Source organism: Musa acuminata, chromosome BXJ3-7 (genome assembly GCF_036884655.1).
Source record: "Musa acuminata AAA Group cultivar baxijiao chromosome BXJ3-7, Cavendish_Baxijiao_AAA, whole genome shotgun sequence".
NCBI classification, from domain to species: domain Eukaryota; kingdom Viridiplantae; phylum Streptophyta; class Magnoliopsida; order Zingiberales; family Musaceae; genus Musa; species Musa acuminata.
In genome coordinates, this window is record NC_088355.1 from 8,465,382 (window position 1) to 8,487,473 (window position 22,092).

The window sequence follows — 22,092 nt, forward strand, 5'->3', positions numbered from 1 at the left end:
TGCGTAACATTATTGATGTGTTCTCTAGAGAATCCCATGATAACAAAATCTGGCATGTAACTTAACCTTCTTAGTAAACGAATGTGATATGATCACAAGTGATATCTTCGCCTTCAAGTGGCCTCCAAACTATATCATAATAGACGGTACACAAATACGAGAAAAGAACATATAATGGGTAGATTAGGAGCAATGCATGGTCAAAAGGTAAGGGAAAACAAACCTGCACAATAATTTCTTAAGTAGGCTTCCAGCAATGTTCTCTGTCAATTTGTTTCCTCCGTTAGGTGAACTTTATAACACACAAAAGGTCGGTAAGAATCCTTGAAAGCTGATCATGAAAGTTAGACAAAATCAAAGCATATTTTTGGAGATCATACAGACGCCTACTTGCTCATCATGGGTTATAAGGTATTGGAGTATGCTTGCCTGCATTGACCCAAGTCCGCTTGGAGACTTCAGCGTCAAGAGCTATAAAGAAACTTTCTGCTTTCCCCACTAGAAACATGTAAGATGCAAGGAATATATATATACATGTATACATATATATATATGTATATATATATATATATATATATGTATATATATATATACATATATATGTGTATATATATATATATACATATATACATATATATGTACATATGTATATATGTATATACAAATGTATACACATGTGTATACACATGCATACACATATATACATATATATGTATATACATGCATACATATATATGTGTATATATATATGTATATATTTGCCTTTAGAAATTAAACAAGAAATTCAAATTTAATAGATTAAAAAAATCAACTTGCTGTCTGGTTAGGCTACAAACATGGAAGAATGATGATCCAACTTCAACAAAATCGAATATCAATGTACAAACAAGAATTATGTAAAATTCTAGATTAATTATATATAAAATCACCTAATTAAGATAGATAAGGATTGTATTCATTTATTTGCACCAAATTATTATCATTAAAATATAAACAAGAAGCTGAAATCTAGAAGTTGGGTAAATCGTTGCAAGTAATGTGGCTCGTAGCTCAATGAACAAGAAGGTAGAACTGCTTCCTTGATCTCTTTGAACTCGACCTTGCTGTCTTTCTTGCCATGAGGAAAGAGGGTCACATGGTAAGACGAACCAAGCAAACACAACGACCTACTTCTAGGAAATCCGGGGAAAGGTGACAAGGACCTTCTCTCTGTCCATGTTTCTCGGGTTTCCCATCCTTCTTGGGTCTCTCTTGGGCAACATCCCTCTTGGAAACTTCCGATGCACAACAAGGGAAATGAAAAGAGGAAAATTTAACATTCTTTTGCAGTTTCTACGTACTCTATTTTGCGTGAAAAGCACATCAAACAAACGAATCAGTGAACAAAGGAGGAAGAGATTAAAGACTGGAACGGATCATATATGAGCAAAAGGGGATCAACGAACTTGAAAGATCCAACGGAATCATCAAGAAACATGTCAACGAACTTGAAACACTTACGGCAATTGCCGAATAAAGGACGATGCCTTCAGGGTTCGAAACGGATGACGTACCGGAGAGGGACGACGGAGAAGGGCTTCGGGAAGTGTCGAGGAGATGATGGCGGGTCCGGCAGCGGTTTAGGGTTTTAAAGAGGTAAGGCGTGAATCTTGAAGTAGTTCGATGATTCGAAATGGGCCTTTTGGACGCAACTTTGTTGGGCCTTTTGGGCCACAAGTAGTGAGTCGACTATATATATATATATATATATATATATATAGAAAGGGCAAGAGCAGATGAAAAGAAAGGATGATATCAAAGGAGGGCGTGGAGTGAGTGGCCTGCGCGTGCAAGGCTGACCGAGAACAAAAATATGCAGAGCTAAAGCCGTGTAACGCTCCTTTACTATTATCTTGTAGGGTTGCCACTGATATCATTCTCATAAGGACTCGAAAGCGTTGAGCTTAGCTTTAAACAGCGTCCTTAACCTGTTCCATTGAGGGAGCCTTTCTCCTTCCCCAAGATAAAGAGTGACGCTTTGGCAAAGCCAATTGCTAGGTCTCACGTGTAAACACCATCATGTGGAGCCAATGGAAGATGCTGTCACAGCAAAAGGTCTTATGCCTGTACACGCCATCACTGTTTGTAAGCATGGTTACATGAAGAACACAAGCTGCAAGCTTTTCCTGCTTTCCGGCAGGAGACGGTCACAAATGGCTGAATCCTCTCTCTTGCAGTGCGTGATGTTTAAAGGCAGAAGAAAGTGTGTTTTGCGGAAGCAGTCATCGATGGGATTGAACAGCACCATGCAACTTTGTTTGGCATGTAGATTTATTGGGTGGAGAACCTGTATCAGCAATGAGGACGAAACATCCATGCACATACTTCAATTTTGTTTCCATCGTTAGGTCCTGCAGGCTTTTGTGATTCCCTAACCACAAGAAATGCAGTTCTTTGCAATCATTTGACTCCTCAAAACATGAAACTGAAACCATGGAAAAGAAGAGAAGTCCTCCTTTTCCTTTCTTCGGAAATAGGAAGATTCAAACGCCTATGCTACTTAGCTTCTTATTGCTTCCACTTGCCTGAGGATGCAACCAAGTTTCTTGCTGGTAAGCAACTTGAATGGGGCCGAGAAGGATCGGAGAGAATCTACTTGAGAGTTGGGGAGTGAGACCCCAGTATCCACCTTGTGGCCTAAAGCTGGAGCTCTGCGCTTGGCAATTAGGCTTTAAAGGAAATCTAAGATGAAGAGGCTCTTGTCACTTTCGTTTTGCGGCTTTATCTGCGTCTGGAGAAAGTGATGAAGGAGTTGAGATCTTGCTTGTTCATATCCTTATGATGCAGGCAATCTGCCATGTCTGGTTTTATGTGGATTTTGATGATAGATAGAATCTTCCTGAAGATGATTAGTCTTCGTTCGACGTCTCTTGCTGACACATGAACCACAGGATTCTTGTAGGCCTTGTTCGATCACTTGATCCTTCGGCCATTTGCATACATCAAGCATAAATTATAGATTGATCTCCACGATAAAGCTTGCTTGTCCTTCTCCAGGTGCCTGCGGAGACAGAGGTGTTGAGAACATTACCCCGAAGACCACATGCTACTGACACTAATGGCACTCTGCCAAGTGCTTGGTAGAGAAGACTGCACATTTCAACGACCTGAGGCCAATTGACAGTTCTCTCTCTCTCTCACCCCTACCTACAGGAAAAGACATCGGAATTAACGGCTTTACCTCCCCTCCACGCACCTCCTCTCTCTCTCTCTCTCTCTCTCTCTCTCTCTCATTGTTTTGTATTGTATGCTTCTGCACTCTGCAACTATCTCTCTCCTCCCATTCCCCCATTTGACTTGTGGAAAAGGTAAAGTGACCAATGATGCTGCAACCCCCACGAGACAGAGGAGAGAGGGTGGGAGATTCCCTCAACGAGGAGAATGTATTGTATTGTATTGGATGATGTTGTTGTCTCGTTGGCTTTTGCCTTACAAAGGTCAGCCGTGGTAGCAGATCTCCTCTTCTTCACTCCTTTGACATGTATCTCTGTGTCCGCTTGCACCATGGCAGCTTCAGTACTCTCTGCTTTTTCTCTATTCCTCTTTCCTTTGGTCTAGTTTTTCCCCCCCTCCTTTGTCTCTTTGTTTCTTTTGTGTGGTCTATGCTTTGGGTTCTCTTTTCCATTTGGATGTTGTATTATCTACTGATGGAAGACCAACACATAATAGATATCCAGCTGACATGGGATTCAGACAGGGGAAACACTCATTTAGCCTTTTGAAGAACTTGGAGCTTAATCCATAAGTGTGTATAGATGTTTTAAGATTAGCATGGAGATCAAATGTGGAACTATGAGATCTCTACATACGAAAACGAAGATGCAACATGGTGTTCTTTCTTGCACACTGCTAACCCACGCAGTGTGCTGGTGGTGAGTGTCAGCGGCCAGTCACATGCACTTCTCTGCCAAAAGAGAGAGCAGCTTTGGGTTTGCGGGCCTTTCGGCTCTCTTCTATTTAGCTGTTTTCCGAGGACCAACGCCATCGCCCGCACACACCCCAACGCATCCACGGCCCCACACCCACACACACACACACGCAGACACACTTCTCCCGGCTGTCAACGCAAAACAAAAAGAGCTCCCCACGAAGTTTCCTACCATCACTCCCCTCCCCTCCCATCCCCTCCCCCCTCCTCCGGCCCTCCTCAACCACTACAAAAGGAGGAGAAGCCCACGACGACACACACACACACTCGCACTTTGATCTTTATCCATATTTGCCAACTCCTCCGTGGCCTAAGCCTGTGACCGTGTGACCAAGGTACATTTTTTTACTTACTCTCCGATCTGCCTCTAGGTTTCTTTGGGCGGTAATGGTGTTTTGGTTCGTATTGGGGTTCTTAACCGATTGTTTTGGTTTTTATTGCGGATCAATCGAGAGGGATGTGAGAAAGTTGTGATTTTGATCTTTCTTAGATGATAAAAAAAGAAACTTTTTTGTTTTTTCTTCAACTTTACTTGCTTTCTGCTGGTGAAAATTAGAAAGGGGTTTGGAAAAAGATTCTATTTTGGAGCTGTCACTCATGGAGGCTTTTGGTTCCAATTAATCTTCTTGGTTTCTAACAGAGAGAGCATGAGAAAAATCGATTACTAAGTACTAACCCTTCTTGCTGCCAAAATTGTGTTCTTATCATGTTCTTTTGGCATATGTGACGGGAAGCGCTGCTGTTTGGTTCTGGGTTACGGGGTTCGAGATACTTCACCTGAATAGAATGTTTTTGTGGTTTCGTTGTGTGGATCTTTAGTGTAATTTCGTCTGTTGGTAGTTCTCAGTTAAAGCAACAGGAGGAGAGTGTGAGAGTTGCAATCTCAGATCCTTGTTCTCTGGTAAAAAGAGTTGTTTTTGTTCAGCAGATGATTAGGGTTTCTAAGGAGTATTTGGTATGGTTTCTTGATCATGGTTGTTTTGGCTGAAAGATGTGATCTTGGATGGTTTAGTAATGTTTCTTAAAACGAAAATTAGGGTGAATTACCTAAATATCAGAACTTGAAAGCATAATGTATTTGGAAGACTCCTTATGTTACCAGAAGTCAATTTTAGCGTCCACAGAGTACGGAACAGAGTCTGTGAAATGTATTTGCTAAATCTGTCATGTTTGAGCACAAAAGATTAGAGATTTCTGTTCAGAATCTTGGCACTGTTATTGCTCCCTGTATTTCCATAGTTCAGATTGTATTTATATGCGTTTTTTTGTCTTTGTATCTCATTTGTTTCCTATTTAGCCTGATAAAGATTGCTTCTTTATCTAACAAGTCTCTCGTTTGTGTCTCCTTCAGTGACTCTGTAGCAGATGGAGCAGAACATGGATCTCTTGGCAGGAAAAGGCAGGAAGAGAAAGGCACAAGAAGAAGCTCATACTGGACCTGCCTTCTTCTTAGATGAGCTCAATCAAGACCTACTCGAAAGGGTCCTCTCCTGCCTTCCTGCCTCAAGCTTCTTTCGTCTCAGTTCAGTATGCAAGAGATGGAGATCTGTTGCCACATCTGAGACATTTCATATCGCATGCTCTCAGATACTCCGTAGGGAACCATGGTTCCTTATGGTAGATCACGATCTTGACCAGTATATTGTTTTCGACACCAGTGAAAGGAATTGGAAAAGTCTCAATCATCAAACTCATATCCCACAAAGCCACAGTTGTAAACCCATTCCTGTTGCTGCATCTGGTGGTCTTGTGTGCTACCGCACGGACTCTGGCAACTTTTTGGTGTTTAACCTTCTCACAGGGTCCTGCCGTGAGCTCCCACCGGGAAGCCCGGATGGTGAGAGCCAAACTTTACATGCCATTGCTATGTACTCTTCTCCGACCTATCCATCTTCATTTAAGATCATACTAGTCCTGGGGAAATCACCAAACCTTGCTTTCAGAATCTTTGACTCCACTAGGTCTACATGGGAAGATGAAGTCATGTTAATTCAGAAAGGTGAGAGTTCCTCAGAATCTCACATAGCCGGAGATGAGATTATTTATTTCCTTAGCAAAGCCGGAGATGTTGTAGCCACAAACATGCAGAGGAGTGCATCTAAACAGTACTCGTCAGTTCTCATCATGGAAAATGGAGAACAGGTCATCTATTTTCTCAGTGAGTCGGGAACTGTCGTGGCTTGTAATCTTGCTCAGAAGACATTTTTCGAGTATCCTAGATTTCTGCCTATCTACTTTGAGTACTCAATAGATGTGGTCGAGTGCAAGGGAGAGATGTTAGTCGTTGTCTTATCAGAATTCCTGGAGACTGCAAGCCTGAGAGTCTGGAAGTTCTCCAAGGAAAGCCAATCATGGCAACAAGTAGCAGCCATGCCGCCATCAATGTCTCATGAGTTCTACGGGCAAAAGATGGACATAAACTGCACAGGCTGTCAGGAAATCATCTTCATCTGTGCCAGTTCAAGTGAATGCAGCAGACACATAATGTTCGATATGGCGGTCGATGAATGGGTTGAGCTGCCCAAGTGTTACGTGGATGGGAAGGCCAAGGAGTTTACGGCTGCCATCTCCTTCGAGCCAAGACCGGAGGCTACTGTGTGAGTTCCGAATAAATTTTTGTACTAGTTTTATCTTGATTTCATTGTTTGATATTATTATTGCAATTGTATGTTACTGTACAATGCTCAAATGGTCATCCATGTATATGTTCCTTGATGGTACATTTGAATCCATCTTCTGTCGTCCCATGGAAAGAATGTTCATTTCCGTGGTTTTCCCTTCAAAAGGGGAAGAGCAGCACTTGCTTTGGAATGCACTGATGTTATCCAATGAGGCACAAGAGGGTACAGTTTTTAAGGTCTGTAAGAAGATTCAATATGAACTTCCTAGAACTGTACTGGATTTCATTGACAGGCAGCAACTCATGTCAATTGTAGGGATGATAAAATGGTTCCTGAAGAATCCAGGTGGGGTCTCCTCTGGAAAAAGAAATGGTTATTGGAGAACCGATGTACACTTTTAACAAGTGCGATCATGGTCCCGATAATGACCTTTTCCTTTTGAAGTGTAAACTATGCTGATCTTGATATTGTGTCATCAAGATTTGGGTGAAAGCCTTCTCTATCATCTTTTTTATCCACTTGCATTTTTTTTTTAGACCTTGGAATTTACTTTGATTTGAATGCACTACAATTGAGGGCGAGTTATCATGTTTACTGAGCAACTGATTTCATTGCCTTTTGTATACGTTGACCGGTAGTCTGGCGAAAATACTAATGTGTGTAAAATCTTGTTTAACAGCTTATTATTTACTTTGAATCTCTCCTTTTTCAGTTGTCATACGCCAAAAAGAACATAACTATTGGATTAAGTTGTAAGTTCAGCACTCAAATCTGTGCACTGCAGTATTGTTAAATTTACTTCATCAACTGTGGTTATGTGCTTGTTTCTGGTCATATTCATGCCCATAATGTGGCCAAAGTATTCTTCTAATCTGTCTTGCCACAGGATCTTCCTTTGTTTAACAGGGAAATGTATCAAATTATTAAATGTATCTTTGTTGGCTTAATTTTTCATGTTTACCACTGGAATCACAACAGCAGAACAGATTGATTTTTCATTTCTGATTCAAGTATTGCGGTCTGAAATTTCCAATTTTTTGAGACTTCCAAAAGGTTGTTCTTATTGGAGCTTATGCTTGTAATTTTTTACAGGGTCCACAAATGTGTATGAATTCTTCCAATATCCTTTGTATCATATGTGTTCCAGTTTTCCAGGTTCTTGTTTTCCCAACACAATTGCATATAGAATGGCAACAAAGCTACAAGCAATTACTTGTTTATACTCAAGTGACTCAGCAATTTCTCTCTCATCAGGTCAAGGAAACAAAATTTGCAAACGTTGGACCAGCAACTTCTGTTTTTCATCATGATCACGAGAGAAGAGAAATCAGAATACACCCACTCATTTCATGATCCTTCAGTTGCACTACTGTGGCCTTTTGCTCTGTATGTCTTAAAGGTTGTGGTTGCAAGGGAAACAACCACAAGCTGTGTTTTCAGAGGGATCTGTACTCTCTGTGACTGCTGTGAATGCTGCAGGTGAGTTGCTGCTCTCAGTTCCTCTGCAACAATTCCCATTCTTTTCATCAATTTCTCTTCTAAATCAGACCTCAATCTTTGTATCTTCACCTGCAAACACATAAGCATGAGTGACCACACAGCACCAATTGTGATATCAAGGTTTGAGTTAGAAAAGAGAAAGTACTTCCACATCTTTTAATCTGAATCCAAAGTCAATCGGTGAACTAACAAGCTGTGCAGGAACAGTCACAGTTGGTAGAGACATGTATAGAGGTCAAGGACGAGAAGCATTCTGCATCTAATCACCATCGGATGATATGCTGGATAATTTTGAGATGTTATACTCTTGTTCTGAAGTTTACATCAGAAAATTTTTCGAGACAAACAAGTGAATGAAATCAATGTTCAGAGATCATAAATCTTCAGAATATTGACTTAGAGAACTGATTCCACTACAGCTGAGGCACAGAGCTACGATTAGCACAGAAGATGCTCAGCTTTATCAAGTTACTGTCAATTTCAACACAACTAGGAAAGATATAGGTGAAGACAAGTCTCCCACAAGAACAACAAGATTCAGTATCGAAGGCATCATCTTTCTGGAAAACAACACCATTGTGCTTCGAAATTAAATGTTCGATTATCTCAGCTGGTTTTCTCACATGAGCAAGTGATCCATGGCAAAGTCTGGTGATCAGCTACTTCCCGGCATCATCCCATTCGGAAGGAATGTCCTTATTCGAGGGTGGACAGGCTTGAAATTGAATATTATATTATATTATATTATATGATCTTATTTAATTAAATAAAAATATATTATATATATATATGATTAAATTCTGATTATGATTATCGGACAATAGAAAAAAATTTCAATTATGATAAAATTCCTTATGAGATGATTTTGATGAAGACATGGATACGTGAAATAATTAAGAGATTATAGATACTCTCTCATCTTCTTTTAATCACATGAACTAGTCAATGAGAAATTATATATCTTCTCTTACTTTCTTTTTGTCTCTAATCTATCAATCATAGTGATTTTATGAAGAGATGAGAAAACGAATCTAGTTCTCCTTGCAAATCGATATCACTACAAGTTTCCAATTCGACGATAGTGTATTTACAAATTAGATAAAGACTTTCTGAGGAGCATAAAAAAGTATGCATCATAAATTTAGACATTTATTGTTATTTGATTTCAGATTTTGACATTAAATCCTTTCACTTAATAATAGTATATTATGATTTTTATGTTTACAATTGGTATCAAAGCCATGATTGTAAAATCAAATAGTTTAGATCCATTTGTTAACATCTTTCGCTCGCAAAAAAGGTGTTAATCGATTTTTACATACGATGCATGAATGATTCATCGATTTTGTTAATATGCTTTTCTATTCAGTTCATTCTATCGCCTGCTTATAAGTGATATAAGATTTCTCGTGTTTGATCATTGAACTACTATCGATAACTTGTTATCGACGATAATATTACCAAGGGCGATAGTTTACGACGACTACGATTGTATAGTACCATTGCCTAGCGACCAATGTCAACCAAAAACCGCACGCAGGATCCTCATATCCTTGATACCATCATTATATTTCCTCCTAGTTTCTGTATTATAGGGGGTCAAAATGTGATGTGCAATATAATGGCTCCAAAGATAAAAACCATGCTTTATGTGCAGAGTAATCAACCCATACTCTGATGTGCTCAAATTCTACTTATATATTGGTCACTAAGAACTTGATAAATAAGGTTAATGTGCTTAAACAACACTAGCGGAAGTAACATTTATAGGAGGAAATTGCAACTCATATTTTTGCAGCAAAGAAGAGATCCTCATTGGACACAATTAGCTGATGACGAAAAGCTGCATGTTCTGTCTCGAAGCAATCCCACCGTTCATCAAGGATCGATCTCGATCATGATGAGAGACCGAGGGAGTAGGGGAACCCAGTCGCCTCCAGCCAGCTCGACCCCGCGATGAAGCTCCCGGGCGTGAACTCCGCCGCCTCGGCTGCACTTGTGATCACCTTGTACCCCTTCCACTGCACCCGGCTGCCGGTCCCGGCGCCAGCCCCCGTGTTCCGGTACTCGCCGTAGTACAAGGTGTCGAGCGCGAACGTCCCGCTCCACTCGTGCCACCCTTCCGGCTCGATCACGTCGCTGATCTCCGACTCCATTATCACCGTCCTCGCGTACTCCTTCCACGGCCGGCCGAGGTAGGTCCGGAACGACCCCTGCACGGGCGCGAGGTCGGGCGCCGCCGTGATGCGGGACCGGTGGATGACTATCCCGGTGGGCTCGTTGGGGTCGTCGCGCCCCGAGGCGGTCACCATGTTCTTCTGGTTGGGGTTGGGGCGGCGTACCTGGATGTCACAGTCCTGGAGCACGGCGGCGGCGTTACCGAAGATGAAGTCGACGGTACCCTGAATGAGGCAGCCGCGGAAGAACTGGCGGAGGGAGTGGAGGTAGAGCGTGTCCTGGTATCCGAGGATGTCGCAGTCGTAGAAGGCGGAGAGGTCGGCGCCGACGCGGAGAGCCACCGCCTGGTGCTTCGACGGGCCGGCCGTGTTCTCGATCCGTAGCCCTCGCGCCAAGAAGCCTTCCCCCACCACAGCTGCAAATATCGTCACGCATGCATGTCAAATTATAGCCAGAGAAGACATGCACAACGCAAGAAGAAGACTCCAATGAGCTGAACAGCTCCCGAACACAGTGACATCGATTCGGTCCCTTAAGAGTGTGATCCGCTTGAGTTCAACTTTCATCAATGAAGACGACAGATTGAGACGACAGCTTGCTATCCGTAAGACCTTTGATGGTGTGTCACATGCAGCTCAGTCCCACCCGAAGACAAATTGACAGCAACTTTGTTGACCAATCGTAAGCTGCGCATCAAAGCTGCTTCTACTTTACGAAAGGCTGTGGCCTACAGCTATAGCTTCAGTGGCTCTCATCTTTGATGCTGTACTGACAGAGCCAATCGATAGATTGCAAATCCAGCGCTTAAGTCGTCCTCTCTCTCTCTCTCTCTCTCCGCATATATATATATATATATTGTGGAGGTGTTCTTTACACCCTATTTCCTGCTCAAATTCCGGCAATTAAAGCTTGGCATTGGAAATCCAATGGCAGTGCTTTGTTTAAGTGATTTGTTTCAGCCGTTTCGAGATTGTTGTCGTGACGATAGTGGTAAGGTCAAGAACAAGAAAACAACAGGACAGTAGTTTGATTGGATAGCTCAAGCAGGACTCACGTACCTAAGGTGGCGGACCTGAAGGTGGTGCTGCCGTCGACGACGTTGCGGCTGCCGGTGATCACCGTCGTCTCCCTCCCGTCGCCGACGAACATGATGTTGGTCTTCTTCTTGGGCACCTCCACGTTCTCGGCGTACGTCCCGGCTTTTATTCTGATCACGTACCGCTTCTTGCTCTTCGATGGCGCCGCCGCCACAGCCTCCCCCACCGTGCTGTAGTCTCCGGTCCCGTCCGCCGCAACAACCGCGTCCGCCGCCACCTCCTCTGCTGCCATTCGCCGCCTGTCCTCCTCCCCCATCCACTTCGGCCATCCCTCCTTGTCCACCCCGAATCCCGTCGTTTTCCTCCGCTGGACGCCTCCCCTGCCGGGGAGGCCCTTGATCATGCTCAGCGCGTTGCTGCACATGTGCATCACGTGGGTGAGTTCAGCGATGAGGCTGCCGCGGAGGCGGCGGTCGAGTTGGTCGTGGGAGAAGCCATCGAGGCAGGATTCCTGGTTGGTCATGGCGGCAGAGACGAGGATCTCGGGGTCGGCGGGGAGGGGGCGGGCGTGGTCCTTCGCGGCAACGGGGAGGACCCGGAGGTCGTTAGCGGTGCGGCGGAGCTCGTCAAGGGACACGTGGAACATGTCGAGGCAGTCAGCCAGGGCGGTGCGCTCCCGGTCCGTGAGGTTGGCATAGGCGGAGGAGAGGCTGTGGACATGGAGGATGGAGCGGTGGACGGCGGAGGCGGTGAGGTTGAGGGAGGCAAGGATTACGTCTCTGTGAGAAGAGATGGAGCTGAGGAGCGAGGGGGAGGACGAGATGGCCGAGACGCAGAGGGAGGGGTAGCGGGTGGCACCGCAGGATGTGTGAAGGATGACATGAGAGGTGGAAACGGAGGAGGAACGGCGGGAGGATAGGGTGGTGACAGTGGCGATGAGGGCAAGGAGGAGAAGAAAAGAGAGGAGGAGGATGAGCAGCTTGCGCCTACTCTTCTTGAGGCTGTGCAATAGCGAGGACGAGGCAGCCATGTTCGAGCCGAATTCCTTAGGGATGGAGCAGAGACAATGGAAGATGGGGGGGAGTCTACTGTAGCTGACTGGATATGCAATGAGCCTCTTTATGAGCTTAAATCAAGGAGAGCAAAAGCGTCCCTTTATTCTTTTTCTTTCATTCGCCTGTTCACGTCGCAGAGTTACCAGCGTAATAGACAACATTAGGCATATGGAGATGTGTGTCGCCTTGCGGACATAACTCGTGCAGTGGCAGTAAAAGGAACATTAAGTATTATTATTATTATTATTATACATCCACGTGGTTTCATGACAAACGACGCATGCATGTGAACGCTGATGCGGGGAATGTTTATATTCTCAATCCAGTGGGGTTTTGTTACATGAAAAAAACAATACATTATTTGAAATGTTACATTGTGATTAGTACTAATTTTCGAGATCAACTTATGCAATCTTATCCATTAATATTTTCATTAAAATTATTTAATAATAATAATATTACTGGATAAGTCATGCATGACTACATTATTTTTCCCTGAAATAATTGCCTTTTATCTTATTTCTTTCGATCAATTTAATTATTTTCCTTGGATTCTTATAAAAGAGAAAGAGAAACGAGAATTTGCAGCTTTGACCGCTTCAAACGTGTATGTGTATGGGACTCCGCTACTCCATCGAGTTTGAGTATCGTACCCGCAAACTCGTACGCGTGTGGCGGCCGTGTACGTATGTCGTGCTTCCCCGTTTTAAACGACGGCCGTTCCTAATTGTACCTACCCGAGTGCGACTCACACGTATTGCTTGAGATTGTGGGGGTCTTTCTCATCTGTGGTGGGTAAGAAACGAGATTGAGTACGAGAAGTATCTTTTTGTTTATGAAAGAATATGTATCTCCTTTATTTCCTATTTATTATTTCTTTTATTGACTCCACTCGCGTCTTCGCTCCGCGCATGCCACCGGACGCTCTTCCTGAATCATCTGTTTCAAGGGATTCATAATTCAGGAAAGATCAATTTTCTACTGAGCTCCAGGCGAATTCCATGTGGTCCATAGCCTTGGCCCGGACGTAAAAGCCACTGGACAGTCGTTGTTACGTGTACGGTGATTTCTCGAGCACACAGTAGCTGCAACCCCTCTTCCAGACTCCCAAGATATTTATAAGTTGCCCGCCTCTGTCGCCCCTTTCTTTCCGTGCGATCGTTCGATGGCTTCGGAAGCGCTTCCTTCCTTCGTCTCGGCTCCTCCTCCTCTCACCACGAGAGGCGGCAGCGGCAGAGAGCCTTCCTCTTCTCTCCTTCCTCCTCGTGCTGTCTCCCTTCTCCTACACCACCGCCCTCCCTCCCCGGCGAGTCACCGCCTGGCCGCCCTCTGCTCGGTTGATCTCTCTACCGTCCCTCTCCTGTCGTCTCGCCGATGCTACCGGAGGGGAGGAGCGGTCGCCTCGGCTTCGTCGTCCTCTTCATTTGGTGGAGGTGAGGAGGGGGGAGAGGAGGATGAGGTGGAGAGGGCGCTGGGGATGGACGGAAGCATCCCCCGGAGCTCGCAGGAGTTCGTCAGGCGGGTCTCCTCCCGCGCCTACGACATGCGCCGCAACCTCATGCAGTCCCTCGACTCCATCAGCTACGATGGTATACAAATTCCCCAATCCCCCTTCCCCTTCTCCTTCTATCCACAAGCTACGTTGGTTTTGATCCAGATAGTGATGGATCGTCGTCGGGCGGCTGTTCAAATTCATCTTTGAAATGCTTTCTTTCTTTTATCGCGATGATATCCAGTCGATTCAATTCATTCAATTGGTTTTACGTTGTTACGAAGTCCTTCCTGATACTGATGAATAGCTTATACTTCTGCTTATCTGAAAATATTTGAATATTTCTCCATAAATAGCTAGATGGTCAATTGGAAAGGAAAAATGAGATGATAAACTCTTATAATAGGTAGGAAGATCACCTACCAATCTCCAGGTCTTATTCATTTCCAGTGCCGTATTACATCTGAATCAGAATGGGAAATCCCATATATTCTGATCTGTATCTGTTTTGGACTTCAATCCAATAGCAAAATGTTTATTGATCTAATATTTTAAACCGTGTTTAACAACTGAATGATGTCTTAGGAGAACTGAGGACTCTGATCGCGGGATGAAGAAGACCTAATTATGTACACACATGTACTATATACACTCTGGAAAGGGTAGGACAATGATAAAAGTGGCTTAGGTTAAAGTGGTATAGAAGTTATATAAGAGAATCACTTTGGCTATTTTTTTTCATACATCATCTATCCAGGTGTTAGATTCAACTATAGATGATCTTAGCTGGATAATTTAAAATCTGAAGCACTGTTGTCTTGTATGTGTAGAGCCATCCATGTTCTATGTTTCAATATTTTGCCTTATCTTATGTCAGGCCTTCTTCCACATGGGACATTTGCTTATTAATTAGTCGTGAGATAGTTGCAGCTGTTTGTACTGATAATTCTTTCGAAAGTAGCTATAGGTGGGTGCTTACAAGTAGCAGGGGCTTGATTTTATAGTAAGAAAGTCTTCTCGTCACCGTCAAATAGTTATCCTCGGGATTCATTGGAAGAACTTCTCATGCCCAATTTGCGCTAGGTTCTTGTTGCACACTTGCATCTATAGTGTATGTGAATTCTTCAAGAGAGTAAGTGAGATGTTCTAAGGTTATGAAAAGTCATTTGATCAAAAGCAAATAGAAGACATTTCATTGTCATTTTCATCTAATTGGAAGAGTATAGATCCATACTACAAAATATATTTCTTTGGGCTCATACCTGTCAATTTAAACATTTTGTTTAGATTCGGTTTTCACGTTCTCTCTCCATAGGCAACAATACTTTTCTGAGACATCTTATGTAATATAAAACGTTTTACAGTGTTGGAGGCCAATCCATGGAGAGAAGACTCCAAACCGGTTTATGTTTTGGCACAAAGAGATAACCAATTATGGACAATGAAAACACGTCGTAGCCGCAGGTCTCATTGAGCTACATGTATTGTAGTTTGTTGTTCTCCTTGTTGTGACTACTGCTAATTATCTTTTTCACATTCAGCGAAGTGGAAAGGGAACTTGGGCTGCTGTTCTCTAAAGGGGGAAAACGGGGATCAGAAGTCGGCACTAAAGCTAAACAGAGTACTGGGACAAAGTTTCACATGCTTGTGGAAGATATCAGAGAGGGAGTGCTTGTAAGTCTTGACAATTAGTTCTACCACATCTTTTTGTAAAATTATTTCTTGCAAATAATTATCTTATGGAAACTCGATCTCTTTATTATTGTCTTCTTATAGCTACATCTTTTTGTTATTGTCTTCTGGCTGCTGAACTTGTCTTCACATTAACTAATAAGCATCAGTTGGACATAGTGCATCCCATAGGACATCAAAATGTTCTGATTTGTATAAGTTTGCTTCAGTTGAGAGCTATCAACAACCATACCATTTGCTTTATTCATGTCAGTAGAGAATGTATTCATGTCAGTAGAGAATGTAGACATGCAGCTACCAACCATACCACTAGCTCAAAGCTCTAAGTTAATTCATGACAGAGTAGTGTGCAGTTCCTGAAAAATGAAACCCTTGGAAAAACTAGGATGGATAATGGCCCTGTTAGTGTGTGCTAGAAGTGACATCAATAATCGAGAAAGAAAAACTTGATAGATATATTGGGTGAAGAGATCATGCTCAGTGGTTCAGAAGTCGGCTAACAGAAACTATCAATGCCTTGTATTGAGTTGTCAACAATTTGGATGTGTCAGTTTACATGGAACTTTAAACATGCAGAAGATTGAGTTGGTCTTCTTAACTATTAGAAATATATGCATCTTGTGAACAAAAAAAAAATGAGAGATAGGCTAAGACGTATGATACCTTTGGAGTTACTATTGTTTTGGTTCTTAAAATCGTTTGAGCTCCATGGCAGTATATGAAATGAGAACTTTTCTGCTCGCCAAGCATACTAGCTCTGTCAATGTGCGTACACAGCACTTACACAGTTTCTCTGAGACAGAAGAAGATTATGGGGGGGGGAACTGCAATAGATATGTTGCTAATGATTTTATGCTGAAATTTTCAAGAAGATTGGACTTTTACAAACTATATGTCTGGAGAAAAGCTCAGTTGATATGTAGTGAGGCCAACCTTCTGGAAGCCCAGTTAATAGGTTGTTTTAGAATCTCTAATCTTTTTATGAGATTCTGGAATCAGATATCTTCATACCCGGTTTTTCTGCTTACCAGAACTGCTCATTTAACTACCAGAATCGTAACCTTTAGTGTGCTATCACTAGGCTTTTCTGGTGACTTTCTTTTAATTTAAGTATATTGGCATGTGGCAGCTGATTGTATTAATCTAGAATGATTTTGCATGCATATGTGGCATTTGCGCGTAATGGCATTCTCTGATGTAATTAAAATACTTCCAAAGAATTGGGGCTTTTTTTTTCTTTCATATACTGTCCACAATTTATACAGTTTACCCCAGTGCGATTGGTTTAAGGTGTTGAAATGGGCTTTGTGTTAGGTCTTTGAAGATGAGGATGAAGCAGCAAAATACTGTGACATACTACAGGGAGGAGGCCAAGGTTGTGAAGGCATTGCAGAGCTGGATGCATCCTCTGTAAGATAAATCTAGTTTCTCTAGTTCACTAGAAAGAGAAATGCACTTAATTCACCATTATTTGGCATTTCCCTGATGGATTTCCATGTTTATCTGCAGGTTTTTGATATTTGTCGTAGGATGAGGGCTCTTGCTGTTCTGTTCCGTCGAGGGAGAACACCACCATTACCTAAAAGCCTTGAGCAGAACCTAAAGGCTAGAAAGAGGTCACTGGAGGATCAGGACCCTATGTGAAACCATACATAGTACATGAGCATGCTGTATAATATTGCCTTGTATTTAACAACCAAAAATATAATATAAAATTTCATATGATTTAAGAATACATGTCCAACATAGAGAAAGACTATACTCAAGATCTGTTGAGGAAGACCGATGCACATGTTGCTTTGTGATTTCACAGGTATTCAACTTGGTGTTCTTGATTATAACAGATCATTCTTTGTATACTCCCTAACTACATTCTTCTTTTTCTACTTCAGACTTAACGTAACGAGATCGAGCTCAACGACAATTAGCTGGCTATGATCCATAACAACATTCATCATGTGGGCATTAAGGAGTTCACAAAATATGTGGCCATGGCAGTTTGTGCAGCTTTCATGGTGTCTCTTTCTGCTTGCTGTTACCTGATGGTATCACCTTTATCATTATGCATAGGATTGGATTGGAAGCTAGTCACATGATAACTATTACAACTCTCAGTTTTGTCTCAGCTGAGACAAGATTTATATGCCCCGTGACTTCTTGCCAATCTCAGAGTGGTGGCAAACCTGATATCAGGAGACAACAACCATGAGTTGGTAATTATGTCGATACACTTTCTACACAGAATCTAGCAGCAGTACTTGAACTGAATGAAGAGAATACTTTGCTTGTGAGAACTGTTGAGCTTGCAGTTTAGGCCTTTTAAGATATGATTGCTGCTTAAAAAAGAATCAGTAGTATCTAAGTAGATCATTGCTCCGTTTTATTTATAAGATTATATGAACAACAAATGCTTGCAAAGAGGTTTTTTGATGGCAGGTGATAATGTTTATCTGTGGGTCACGGTCATGCTTTATTAATCAATATCTAATTTGGGGACCATAACTATTTATAATACAGGATGAATCATTAATGAAAGGAACATTGCCAATTTATATACAGAAGATGGTTTATTTCTACGTCGCGGCCAAGATAAGTGATTCTGTTTCCGATTTGATTGATATTTTTACTAAATTTTCAGATTTCTTAATCTGGTATTGTTATTTCAATGCCTTCCATCTTCTTCTTTCTTAATCTTTTTTTTAAATAATAGAAATTTTCATCAAGCAAATGTTATTTAGCAACAGATCACATGCTACTGTTCTGTAAACTGATGTGGGAGTTGCTATGTCACAATCACATCCCACATTGTGGATGATAGATGCCAAAATGCTACAATAGAGTAATGAGGTGAAGCAGAATTGTGTGTCTTGGAAAAGATTTTACAAGATCTTCTGGTGACAGAGGGCATGATAACTTGAACTTGGACAGGGATGAAGAGTGATTAGTTGACCTAATTGATACCTCACACAAGAAATTTTTAGGCAAAGTTAATTGCAGAGTCAAGGGAAGGGACCAAAAGGTGATGTATATGGTTGTCACTCTCCTCCATCTTCCAAACGTGCAAGCTAAAAGCAAATCTGATGTGACTGCCGAGGTCAACCTCAACGAGATCACATCTGGATCAATTATATGAGTTGTTTCGTCATTATTTGGTACTGATCATGCAATCATGCAGCTCTTACCCCCATGCAAAAATTATGGTATGTGCTACTCATCACTCTACAGATTTGATCTCTAGTAAGATCGAGTAATTCTTGAAATCAACATGTACAGTGGTCACTATGTTCTTCTGCTGCTCAATTCTTTGTTCTAGTAGTTCCATGACAGCACATCGAGTCGCTCTGCATCATGCAGGAGCTCCTGGTAATTGAAGTTGCTTCTGATGGATGTGTAGATATCAGGCGCCATGTTGGTGATCAAACCTGTTACCTCTGAAATGCTGAGAGCCTCCTCCTCCATCTTCAAGTTCTTGTCATTGCCACGGCCATAGCTCTCGGACAACTGCACCGAACTGTCTCCTCGGTGATGCAAATCTACGAGGTTTGAGGTTGCTGGGCTGGTAGCGTTCGAGGACAGTGATAGAGGCACCATGATTGAGTTCTGAGAAGGCTTTGCCAACTCCTCAGAGCCCCTCAGGCCCACCAAGCCATCGGAGAAGCAGGTCACATGGGTCGAATTGGATGCAGAAGAGAACCAGTCCTTGTTCTTGTTGTGATCATTCGCAGATAGGACCGGAACAGAAGATCTGAGTTCATCTTCAAACCATTCCATGTCCTGTTTCTCACCTGACCTTCTACAGAACACTCTACAGATCACCCAAGCATTCTATCCAAGCAGGAGGAGGAGGAGGAGGAGAAGAGCAGAAGAAGGAATACATCAAAAGAAGCCATAACGGAACAGAGAAAGTAACCAACAGAGGAGATGGGAAGAAGAATACTTGCACCGTGTTTGACTGATTCCCCTCCAGTCTGTACTCATGCATGACCCAATTAGTCTTCTCACCTTTGGGCGCCCTGCCTTTGTAGAAGACCAGAGTCTTCTTCAACCCGATCAGATTCCGTCTTCTGTGTATCTCCTTATCTTTTCCTGTTGCTTTCCAGTGGCCGGAATCGGTGGCTCTGTTTGTCCTCAAGCCAGTTGGGTACTTCCTGTCCTTCATGCAGAAGAAGTACCACTCGTCCCCTACCTTTGTGCTCACTGCAGGACCAAACATGGTTGGTGGGATCACATGAGGCAGGCAGTGCAGAAGAGAGGTGGAGAAACTCACATGGCAAGTCCCATGGCTCTCTCTTGTTGAGGTCAAGTTCCCCAATCACAGTGGCACAGAAACTGGTACCGGCAACCTTCGGCGCAAGGTAGTGAGTGATGAGCTCCTCATCAGTTGGATGGAAGCGAAAACCTGGTGGTAGAAACATTTCCCCAGCCTCGATCATCAACCTGAGCATGCAACCGAATCACGAAGGAGGAATCAAACGACATCAGATCAGTTGTGCATATGGCAGGAGGAAACAACATACCCTGGTCTCGAGTCTCTGAGCAAAAACTTATCAAGCCAGGGAGACGACCAACTCCATATATAATAATAGTATTCAGGTATGGAGAGAACAGGAAGGATACCAGATACTGGGATGCCTGATGTTGCCTTCTCCGCTACGGTTTTACCTGCAGTTTGGACTCCTTGACCTTGAATTGGGATTTGTGGCTGCAACAATGATGTCATTCTGTCCCAACAATGATAGCAGCACAGAAAGGGATGTGTATGCTTGTGGACATCCCAATGCTCTGCCCCCGCCTTGTTCGTCACGAGGCCCATTGCAGGCGCTGGCCCCCCGTCGAGCAGTTCTGAGGGCGCACAACGCCACAGCATCTGTTTCGCTGGATCGAGAACTCTCGTCGCATTCAAGCCTCTGATTCCACTTCCACTAAGTTCGACATATGTTGCGTTGCGCTTCATACACAGCAGGAGGTTTCTAGCAAAGCATCATCCACGTCGTCATGCAAGGGTGAAGCGCCGGCCTTGTGTCGAACACCTGCGATGCCTTCTCAGAGATCGATGCAGAGGGACAGGAATGCTCACAACGATTCACGGGCACTGGCTTCTCATCCACGAGAGTCACGTCTCGTTCACCTGACGACAGCCACAGACAGCCACTCATTGAGGCATACAATCAAACACTTGCAGCGTAACCTAAACCACGATGAGCTATAGCCCCATAGTAATTATTCAAAGTATCATCATTTAGTACAGTCACGTAGAACATGAGTTTCTTCAGAGTCTGTTAAAAAGGTTGGCTGTATAACATACAGACACAAAAGAGAATACTCGTGCTGTATAGCATACATGGTTCTCTCCATTACTTGACATAGTTTCAGATGCGTGCAATCTTTATATGCCCTTCTGTTCTCAGGAAGAACACTCATAAAGTATAAACACATCAATGAACGCAAATGATAGAGGAACACATTAATTGGGCCATAGACTGATCGGCTTTGTTCCAGATCAAAAATCCCTGCACACACACACACACACACAAACAAACAGATATATATATATATATAATATATATACATATATATATATATACATATATATATATATATACATATATATATATATACATATATACATATATATATATACATATATATATATATATATATATATATATACATACATATATATATATATATATAATAACAACAACAACAACAACAACAAGATATTAAAGATTACTGACTTTAACATCAAGTACATATGTACTCGTACATAATCTTGTAATTGCCATTACAAAGAATTCTATTGGCACTAATGGTGTCTCGATAAGTTTGTCGGTCTACCTGTACCTTGACTATCGATTAAAAAAAGGAGAGAGGATAATAGTTTAATCAGAAAAATACAACATAAGATCTAAGTTTACCTTCAAGAGGGGATCCAGGCAACCAACTGCACCACCAGATACTGAAGTATAATAATGTCACAGGACAAAGGTGGAGATGATACCTTTATACTTCTCGCATTTCTTTGACATGTAGCACCTCTCATTGTGAAAGTTAGTAATTCATAAATGACAGAATTAAATGAGAAGCATATTAGGCTCCACATGACAATGTCATGAAGTGGCCTTGGCAGTTGACTGCAAAACTTAGAAGCCATGTAAAGCTATAAAAGCTATACACCTCAGAAAACCTGCAGAACTTGTAATTGCGTTTAGAGCATTCTAATGCAAACCTCATTAGATCCTCATAGAACAGGATAGCAACCTTAACAAACTAAATCTCAGCAAAATCATCAGGTGGCACAACTTTCAGTAGAGATTGATCAGCAAATATATTAAAAAAACATTCTATCCACCTAACAACATAGATGAGCTAAAATACTCCAAGTTGATTTGAAACAAAGTATTTTAAAGTGCAATCCAGTGAAAGCCATTCCTTGCTAGGATATGGCCATTATCCAAGATTGGTTTCCAACAAATCCTCATTCCAAGTTTTTACAAAGGGGGATAGCTCCAAAGGTCGACCAATTGGATACAGGGCCTCCACCTATGAT

General features: G+C 42.4%; 4 protein-coding genes across 7 annotated transcripts; 2 read left to right on the plus strand and 2 right to left on the minus strand.

Moving 5' to 3' along the window:
* Positions 1–4,130: 4,130 nt before the first annotated feature.
* LOC103991406 (F-box only protein 13) lies at positions 4,131–8,781 on the plus strand. Of its 4 annotated transcripts, XM_065158728.1 has the most exons (4): positions 4,134–4,302; positions 5,319–6,564; positions 7,681–7,743; positions 7,843–7,934. In XM_065158728.1, the coding sequence occupies exons 2-3, from the start codon at positions 5,333–5,335 to the stop codon at positions 7,697–7,699; spliced, it is 1,251 nt and encodes a 416-aa protein (XP_065014800.1). In that variant the 5' UTR covers positions 4,134–4,302; positions 5,319–5,332; the 3' UTR covers positions 7,700–7,743; positions 7,843–7,934. The 4 variants fall into 4 exon arrangements, with proteins under 4 accessions (XP_018684014.1, XP_065014800.1, XP_065014799.1 ...); XM_018828469.2 differs by lacking the exon at positions 7,681–7,743 and having other exon boundaries at positions 4,131–4,302; positions 7,843–8,780; XM_065158727.1 differs by lacking the exons at positions 4,134–4,302; positions 7,681–7,743 and adding an exon at positions 4,364–4,635 and having other exon boundaries at positions 7,843–8,781.
* Positions 8,782–9,768: 987 nt separating this feature from the next.
* LOC135643222 (pectinesterase-like) lies at positions 9,769–12,429 on the minus strand. Its single transcript, XM_065159928.1, has 2 exons — positions 11,325–12,429; positions 9,769–10,681 (listed from the first exon to the last, which is right to left on the minus strand). Exons 1-2 carry the CDS (start codon positions 12,331–12,333, stop codon positions 9,984–9,986), a joined length of 1,707 nt encoding a protein of 568 aa, XP_065016000.1. The 5' UTR covers positions 12,334–12,429; the 3' UTR covers positions 9,769–9,983.
* Positions 12,430–13,493: 1,064 nt separating this feature from the next.
* On the plus strand, positions 13,494–17,279 carry LOC135643224 (uncharacterized). The gene is made up of 5 exons (XM_065159931.1): positions 13,494–13,947; positions 15,215–15,314; positions 15,392–15,524; positions 16,857–16,952; positions 17,052–17,279. Exons 1-5 carry the CDS (start codon positions 13,524–13,526, stop codon positions 17,184–17,186), a joined length of 888 nt encoding a protein of 295 aa, XP_065016003.1. The 5' UTR covers positions 13,494–13,523; the 3' UTR covers positions 17,187–17,279.
* A 1,425-nt stretch (positions 17,280–18,704) lies between these two features.
* On the minus strand, positions 18,705–22,091 carry LOC135643223 (NAC domain-containing protein 59-like). Its single transcript, XM_065159929.1, has 5 exons — positions 21,461–22,091; positions 20,060–20,670; positions 19,810–19,979; positions 19,480–19,739; positions 18,705–19,367 (listed from the first exon to the last, which is right to left on the minus strand). Exons 2-5 carry the CDS (start codon positions 20,494–20,496, stop codon positions 18,852–18,854), a joined length of 1,383 nt encoding a protein of 460 aa, XP_065016001.1. The 5' UTR covers positions 20,497–20,670; positions 21,461–22,091; the 3' UTR covers positions 18,705–18,851.
* Between the last annotated feature and the right edge of the window lies 1 nt (position 22,092).